Source organism: Sinocyclocheilus rhinocerous, unplaced genomic scaffold (genome assembly GCF_001515625.1).
Source record: "Sinocyclocheilus rhinocerous isolate Xijiao unplaced genomic scaffold, SAMN03320098_v1.1 scaffold1553, whole genome shotgun sequence".
Taxonomy (NCBI): Eukaryota; Metazoa; Chordata; class Actinopteri; order Cypriniformes; family Cyprinidae; genus Sinocyclocheilus; species Sinocyclocheilus rhinocerous.
This window is the reverse complement of record NW_015639764.1, coordinates 510,269-519,007: the sequence shown is the minus strand read 5'-3', so window position 1 is coordinate 519,007 and position 8,739 is coordinate 510,269. Positions and strand designations below refer to the sequence as shown.

Sequence of the window (8,739 nt, the reverse complement as noted above, 5' to 3'; positions counted from 1 at the left end):
TCTAATCTGACTCCATTTTATTATGACCTTGAATTTAGGTTAGAATGCCAATGAGTATTGATCATTCATAGGATAATCTATCTGTCCATTTAACTCTTTAATCTTATTGTACTCATTCTTTCGGATTCCTATAACACTTCGAGTCTCTCACCGGCCGGGTATACTGATCTCATACTCACAAACTCATCAGTCTTGGTCATTAGACAGAGGCGATTGACTAATATTATAGAAGACGTGTACCTACTTTGCTCATTCTAGAACATATTATTTAGTCCCCATAAATCGGATCACACTTAATTAAGGTAAGACTATATCTAACCAGAGATCATGACCATTACTATAGGACCCAGCTGACCAACTTAACTTCCTCTAATGGTAATATAACCATGCCATAGTTTCCCACGTACACTTAGTTACAATAATATTACTATAATCAGGGGTTGAGGCTCACCCTATTCAGATCAGCTATAAACGGAAAACCCATTATTAGCCTCTACAGTCTAAGTATACATAACTAATGCCAATGTGTTAGTCGGAGCTCTAAAACATCATTTTAGTCCATTACTAACCTGAGCGTAGATTTGTGGTGTTATGGACTTAAAGGTGGGGTAAGCGATTTTTCAAAAACGCTTTAGAAAACTGATTCGGACCGAATAATGAGTTCTATAGTATTTGGTTGCGCTGCACCACTCGCGTCCGGTGTAGATACGGTGTAACATTGGTTTTGCTTTGTTTCACAGAACTAATCGTTGCCTGGGTTGCGAACGTATATGTGGGGCGGAGCTATCAAAATAGGGGCGAGACCCTTTTGGGGTAGGGGCGTGTTTGTTTTGGTGATTTCAAATGTCAACATTGGCTACCAGAAATCGCTTACCCCACCTTTAACGTAATCTACTAGAGGCAATAATCTCAGAGTAAGTCAGAATAAAGTCAAATGTAACAAATTATTATCAGTCAGGCAAATATGTATTATACCAATTGCAGAGTCAATTCACAGATATCAAATCAAATCAATACATCAAATACTCAAAAATAAATCTAAGAGTACCTGATTTCAGAAAAATACGTAGTATTGAGTGTATGGACACACTCCACACTGCGGGCTCATCTGACTACAGAAGTGCCCTGATCTTCTTGCAAAATGTCCTTAAATACTCAGACCAAGACAAACTACTCAACTACAACTACAAACTACAAGAACTAACTATTGGAATTTGCATTGATCAAGTCCTAGACATGGAGAGCTTACAGCTTTTGGGGGCTGATGGTGATTTGCATAATTGATACTGGGAAAGGGCACACCCTCTACAGTGAGAAAAAAATCTCTAAACTCTTAGGGTCGTTATTACCTTTTAGTCTCCTTCTTGTAAGATTGAGACCATTGTACCAGCCGCACTGAGACATTTCAAATGATACCAAACATGACTGTGAATATCACTTGCATTCATGAAGAACATTATATTTTGCTACTGACCATTCTGAGCGAGGGGAAGGATGGGTGAGGGGAAGGAAGTCAGGGAGAATGAACAATGTATAGGTGAGAAAGAAGCTTTCCCGCATCTTCTCTCAGTGAGATGTGCAAACAGAGGCCTGAATGTTAATACTGTGTTTGTGTTGTCTAGGGTGATGGGTGGGTGAAGGGACAGATAGATGGACGGTTGCTAAAGTGTTTTGACTGGTTGCTAGGTTGTTTGGACTGGTTGCTGGGATGATGTATGGACAGATAGATGGATGTAGATAGATCAATTGTTGTCATGGCGTTGCTATGCAATAGCTAATTGTTTTGGGTGGTTGCTAGGGTGCTCTGACTGGTTGCTAGGATGATAGATAGATGAATGAATGGATGGATGTTAGATAAATAGATAAATGGTTGTCATGGCATTGCTATGCAGTTGCTAGGGTCTTGCTACTGTGCTCTGACTGGTTGCTAGGGTGTTCTGACTGGTTGCTAGTATAATAAATGGATAGACAAATGGATGGATAGATGATAGATAGATAAATGGTTGTCATGACATTGCTATTCAGTTGTTAAAGTGTTCTGACTGGTTGCTAGGGTGTTGCTAGGGTAATAGATAGTTAGATAGACATCATTCAAATGCCGCAGGACGACACACACAATCACTAGTGCAGATGTCTGGTCAGTAGTATTAGTGATGTTTGTCATGTATCTGCTGCTATTGACTCAGACGGGCTCACTGCAGATGTATTAGGGACTCTGTCCCATCCGGACCGATCCGGGGTTAAATGTCTTGCTCAGAGGCACAGTGCTGATGTCAGTGATTTCCCACTTTATGGACAAGAAGCCGAGAGCGCTGCGTTAGCACTCCTCAACCGCCAATCCAGCAGCACCAATAAAACGACTCATGCTAGCGTGGTATTAGCGAAACTAGACGCCACGTTGGTTTCCATTCCTAATAAACGCACAGGCTATTGAACACAGCGTAACCGCTGCTGTAATTTATGGCAGTCAGATGGTGGTCGTATCATTAGCGCTGCTAGTTAGCTCTGGGCTCCATTTGATTAGCAGTCACGGATCACATTTCTTTTAAAACTCTTCAGTGGCACAAATGAAGAATTCAGTGCAGAGTAATTGGCTTTAGTTCGTTTCGCGCACTCTGTTTTGAGTTCATTCTGATTTGCCCTCAAGTCTCGATGACTGTAAAAGTCTTTCATAAGGAAAATTAAATGACATTAGAGCTCAGCAGAACCATACGCTAACACACAGACACAGAGTTAATTAATTCACCAGAACATACAGGCTTACCAACAGATCCAGATAACATCGGATGGATAGATTTAAATAAATCATAATTATTTATTTAGTTATAAAGTGATGTGCAGCGTATAAGAGTATAAAGTGATGTGCAGTGCTGCTATGTGTGTGTGTGAGAGGAGAGAAGTGTCCAATTTCTCCATATACATTGTGAGTCTCTGTCCTATGGATGGATTTTGCGAGTGTCTCAGATTAGCTTTCAGTCGGCTAACAGATCGAGAGCTCTGGAGTGAGCGATGCTGACGGTGTAATCGAGCAGTGACACACACACACACACACACGGGGGGTTTCTCTGCCTTTACTGCCGTCTGTTATACCAAGACTGTTTCATCTGGAGGAAGTTCACAGTCCGTCTCAGATCTCTGCCATCACACTCAACCCTTTAAATCTCACGGCTCCTCTCAGAGGTGTGTGTTCCCTTGTCTGCTGCCATAGACTGTATGCTGAGATGCACTTTATCAGGACTAAATGTCAGCATATGTTCAGCAGTTGGCTGTCGGCGTGCGCTCAGCACCACAGACTTTAGCCTGCAGCCGCTAACATGCTCAGGAAAGTGTTTCTCCTCTCACTTAGAAATCAGACCATCACCCAAAAGGAAAGTGTGTCATCATTTATTCACACTCATGTCTCGTTCGTTCATCCGTCCGAGAAGTGTCTTCACGTGTGTCTGTGTTAGTGTGTGTTGTGAGGTCACATGCAGGTGTGTTTTATTGAGCTTTGTGTGTGTTTGAGAGTATGGTAAGGTGTATGTGCGCTGATGGAAGTCGTCGTGGCGCCAGATTCTTCATTCTTCTTTGTTGCTTGCAACCCAAACCTTCCCATGAGCCTCTAGTGATGAGTGTGAGGTAATGAGCTCAGAGAGTATCACTGCCGCGATCGCTCTCTGTGTTTGGCTCGGCTGATGGAAACGTAGATGCTGCAGATCTTCCCAGATGACTTTGATGAATGAAGAACTCATAGTGATAACACCCAACGTGACTCTTATTAAAGGACTTTTACACACACTTATACGTTGAGAATGGCTTCAGGAGGTTCTTATATCGGGATATCTTTCAAAGGAAGAATTTCACCATCAATTCTGTCATGATTTATTCATCTTTATATTCAACAAACAAAATGTATGTATTTATTTAACTATTTATTAACTATATGGCCACCTTTTGACACTTAAGTCACACTTAAAAATGTGTGAATTTCATCGCATTGGATACAACAAATTTCAAACCAAGTGGCATCTGCAAACAAATGATGCTAGAAATTTTCTCAAAACAATAACATATATTATTGTATTTATTTATATAACTGTGTAAGTAACATAAATTATAAAGATATGTAATTATATAAATAAGTAACAATTATATAATGTATATAGTAGTAAATTGTGTAAATTAAGTAAATTGTGTAATTATTTTACATATATTAGTAATTTAAATATATCAATTATAAAAAAATCATTAGAATAAAAAATTATAATTACATAAATATTATACACATAAATTGTAATTATATATATCCAATTATATAAATAAAACAATAATTATACACTTTATACCGTATATCAATTGTAAATTATTTTAAATATATTATATTAGTAATCAAATATAAAAAAAACATTAGTACAAATAATTACATAATATAGAGTTAATAATACGTTTATACATATTAATGTTTAAAGGTATATATCAAATTGTAATTGCAGATTTGTAATTATATAAAAAAACAATAATCATACAATTTGTATACTAGTGTATTCTATCAATTGTATAATTATTTTAAATATATGAATTTAGTAATTTAAATATATCAAAAATAAAAAAGTAATATAATTATATAGAAAATAAATATATAGTATTATAATATAAATTGTAGTTATAGATTATATAAATAAATAAAATAATTATACTATTTCTATTATATGAATAGTTTAGTTATTATAAATATTACTAAAATTAATAATATTAATATTAAATATTATATAATTTTTAAAAGTAACGAAAACACGCTTTTAAGCTCCTAAAAGCAAATCAAAAGCATGAGTAAGTGATGACAGATCTCTTTCTTTAAGCTCTCATATAGTCCCTGTAAGTCCGGTCTGATCTGGTCTGAAGTGTCTTAATGAGCTCTCTCGTTGTTTCTCGGCGTGTTAAGGAGATAATGAAGCACTTGGCGTTGATTTGATTAATCTGTGTCTGTTCCTCCGCGTGTGGATTACTCACTCCAACTCCTCACAACAGCAGGCATTAAACGCCATCAAACGGCTGAGCGGCTGCTTACGAGTCCTTCAGAACCGAACTGACTGTCTCACTGACTGCATGTATTTTTACTTCTTTCTCTCTGTTTCTGCTTTTCTGAGGGTTTTTTTCCCCTGGTGTTTTGTGCCACAGCATGTCGGCTGGTTTGATGAATGTGTTTTTATTGAGGCAGTGTAGCCTATCGCCTGCTCATTATCAGCTTCATTTACATATATCAAACAACATGGGTGCCTGTACAGCAGCAGCGTATACAGGGAGTCCAACAATATGTATTTTCAACAACTGATTATTGCCTTGTTTTAGAAAATATTACATCAAATTATATAATAATTATTTGTTATAGATTTTTTACACTCTTGTGGGACAGATACAAAAAAATAATAATAATAATGTACGATGGGGCCCAAATTCAGTTTTCTCCTTTTGTTGTGTGATTGATAAATCTCGATAAAGATTTATGAAGAATGAAACCATCGTTATGTCATCTAGTAAACGTATCAATGGTGCAGCAAACTAACAGAGAGAGGTCAAACCCTGTGGTTAGTTAAAGGAGTAGTTCACTTCCTGAATAGATCAGACTCTTATTCCTCGGCTGGGATCGAGTCGAGCTCTTTGAAGCTGCACTGAAACTGCAGTTTGGACCTTCAGCCCGTTGGTTCCCATTGAAGTCCATAATATAGAGAAAAATCCTGGAATGTTTTCCTCAAAAACCTTCATTTCTTTGCGTCTGAAGATATAAAGATTTGAACATCTTGGATGACATGGGGGTGAGTAAATTACTAGGAAATTTTTATTCTGGAAGTGAACTACTCCTTTAAGCAGATACAATTATAAAAGAAAAAAAAAAAAAAAAAAAAAGTGCGAAATAAAATGGGGAAAAAAACTAGGAAAAACAGCAGAAAAAAATACTTTCATTGCCCAATACAATGGGTAAAAATAAGAAAAAACATGGTGGAAAAAACTACTTTTGTTGGCCAATAAAATGGATAAAAATAAGACAAGAATGGTAATCAAAATACATTTGCTAGCCAATTAAAAAAGAGATAAAAATAAGTACAAATGTTTAAAAAATCCTTTAGGTGGCCAATAAAATGGTGAAAAATAAGGGAAAAAATGGAAAATTACTTTTTGGGCAAATAAAATGGATAAAAATAAGAGTTGTGAAAATAAAATATTCTTTGGGTGGCCAATAAAATTGGAAAAATTGCATTTTGCTGGTCAATAAAATGGGTAAGAATGAGAAAATGTTTTGGATTGCCAATAAAATGGGTAAACACAAGCCAAAAAAAATTTTTTGAAAAATAAGGGGAAAAATGGAAAATTACTTTTTGGGCAAATAAAATGGATAAAAATAAGAGTTGTGAAAATAAAATATTCTTTGGGTGGCCAATAAAATTGGAAAAATTGCATTTTGCTGGTCAATAAAATGGGTAAGAATGAGAAAATGTTTTGGATTGCCAATAAAATGGGTAAACACAAGCCAAAAAATTTTTTTTTAAATGGGGACACAAGCCATATTTAGAGACCAAATAGAGACCTGAGGGCACAAGACAGGAAAAAAACACCTGGCAACCAAACAGAATATCCTAGCAACATGACAATGAGTTTTGCACATGCAAACAGCACTCAGATTGTCTTTATTCATTCCGTTGTGTCGTAGACACGCGTGCACCTCATCTACAGTGCCATGCGTCCTTATAAATGGCATCCAGCAGGAGTTGCTGATGTTCGGTGTGTCTGTGTGTTTGCAGTGACGGGCTTCCCGTATCCCACGGCAGGAACCACGGTGGCGTACAGAGGCGCTCATTTACGAGGCAGAGGTCGTGCCGTTTACAGCACCTTCCGTACGGCTCCTCCTCCTCCGCCCATCCCGGCCTACGGCACGTGAGTCTCACCCGTAAACACTATCATCTGCAGCTCAGGCTTTATGAGCAAATACTGATCTGTGCAATAGCAATTAAATGCTACATAATTAATGCAATTAAATTGTAATCGATTGACAGCAGTATTTGGATGTGATGTTTTCCTGCTCCAGTGCAGCGTTTTTCAGGTGCATCTCTCTGCACCAAAGTCATTTATTTCTCGGTCACATGACTTTATTCTGCAGCGGTTTTCATGCTCATATCTGTGATAATCAGAAGCTCTCATTGTCTCTTCTCTGTCTCACAGGGTGTTGTATCAGGACGGATTCTACGGCGCAGAGATCTACGTGAGTAACTTTGTTTCTTGTGGGATGAGAGCGGAGTGTAATTCCAATCCAGGATCTCTGGCGTCGATTAAGCGATGCCTCGCTTGTGCCAAGAAACCTGACAACTCAATTCTAGATTCCCTTCAGTCACCACAAACTCAGAGTTTGCCAAAGGAGCAAAGCGCTCTCCATGTCCTCGAACTTCAGTATGCACTCACAAAATCATGCTTTCAAACCACTCATGCGTTTGGCAGATGCGTTTATCCAAAGCGAATTGCATTGCATTCAAGGTATACGTTTCATCAGGTCATGCATTCACTGGGAATCGAACCCATGACCCTGGTGTTGCTAGTGCAATGCTACAGGCCTGACATTTTAACAGTTAAAAAGGAATGGAAATTGAAAACTTGACTTGTTTAAACAGCAGTATGCTGGTAAAATACTGAGGAGAGCGTTCACAGAGAACGAATTGCACTCCAGGTTAGTGTTGTTTATTTGCATGTGCCTTTTCTGCTGTCCGTGTTTGTGGAAAAAAAGAGGTGAGGCGGTGAACTGAATGAAAAAGAGAGTGAAAAAAAATACTTCTGGTGACCAATGAAATGGGTAAACATCAGAAAAAAAGTGGGAAAATAATACATTTGGTGCACAGTAAAATTGATAAAAAAATAAGAAAAACAAGTGAAACATATATTTGCTGTCCAGAAAAGAGGGGGAAATAATAATAAAAATAAAGGTGGATAAAAATTAGTTTGGTGGCCAATGGCCAATGTTGATAAAATGGGTAAAAATAAGAAAAAAAATATATAAAATAAATTACATTTGCTTGCCAATAAAATTGGTAAAAAAGAAGAAACAACTGTGAAATAGTTACATTTGGTGGGCAATAAAATGGTAAAAATAAGAAAAAAAATTTTGAAAAATTTAATTTGGCGGCCAATAAAACTGTTAAAAATAAGAACAAAAACAGTGGAAAAAAATATATTTGGTGGGCAGTAAAATTGGTAAAAATAAGAAATTAATGATAAAATAAATTACATTTACTAGCCAGTAAAATTGGTAAAAATAAGAAGAAACTGTGAAAAAGTTACATTTGGTGGCAATAAAATGGGTAAAAATGAAGGAAAATTTTTGAAAAATATACCCTTTGTGGCCAATAAACGGGTAAAAAAAATTAAGCTTCATCTGGATTATAAAAACAAGTGAAAAAGATGACCGAACATTGAAGAAGCGACACGAGTGTGTGTGTGTGTGTGTGTGTGTGTGTGTGTGTGTGTGTTGGAGTGGTTTGTTCATTGGTGGCTGTGGACCCTCAGTAGTAAGTGTTTTGTGGTTGGTCTGCAGTGAGTCACTGATAAGCTGAATGGATTCATCTTCCCACCAGCACTGCTCTTCTCACACACACACACACAGGTTTGTTTTTGTGAAAAGTGGGGACATCCCATAGGCGTAATGGTTTTTATACTGTACAAACTGTACGTGCTATTGCCCTACACCAACCCTACCCCTAAACCTACCCCTCACAGGAA

At 37.2% G+C, this 8,739-nt stretch overlaps 1 protein-coding gene across 1 annotated transcript in view; it reads left to right on the top strand.

Moving 5' to 3' along the window:
- Positions 1-8,739, top strand: part of LOC107751640 (RNA binding protein fox-1 homolog 3-like) — an 80,690-nt gene that overhangs the window by 62,301 nt on the left and 9,650 nt on the right. Inside the window, exons 8-9 of the mRNA XM_016567380.1 lie at positions 6,777-6,909; positions 7,195-7,234. Coding sequence (XP_016422866.1) covers positions 6,777-6,909; positions 7,195-7,234 — 173 coding nt within the window. The remainder of the gene's footprint in view (positions 1-6,776; positions 6,910-7,194; positions 7,235-8,739) is intronic.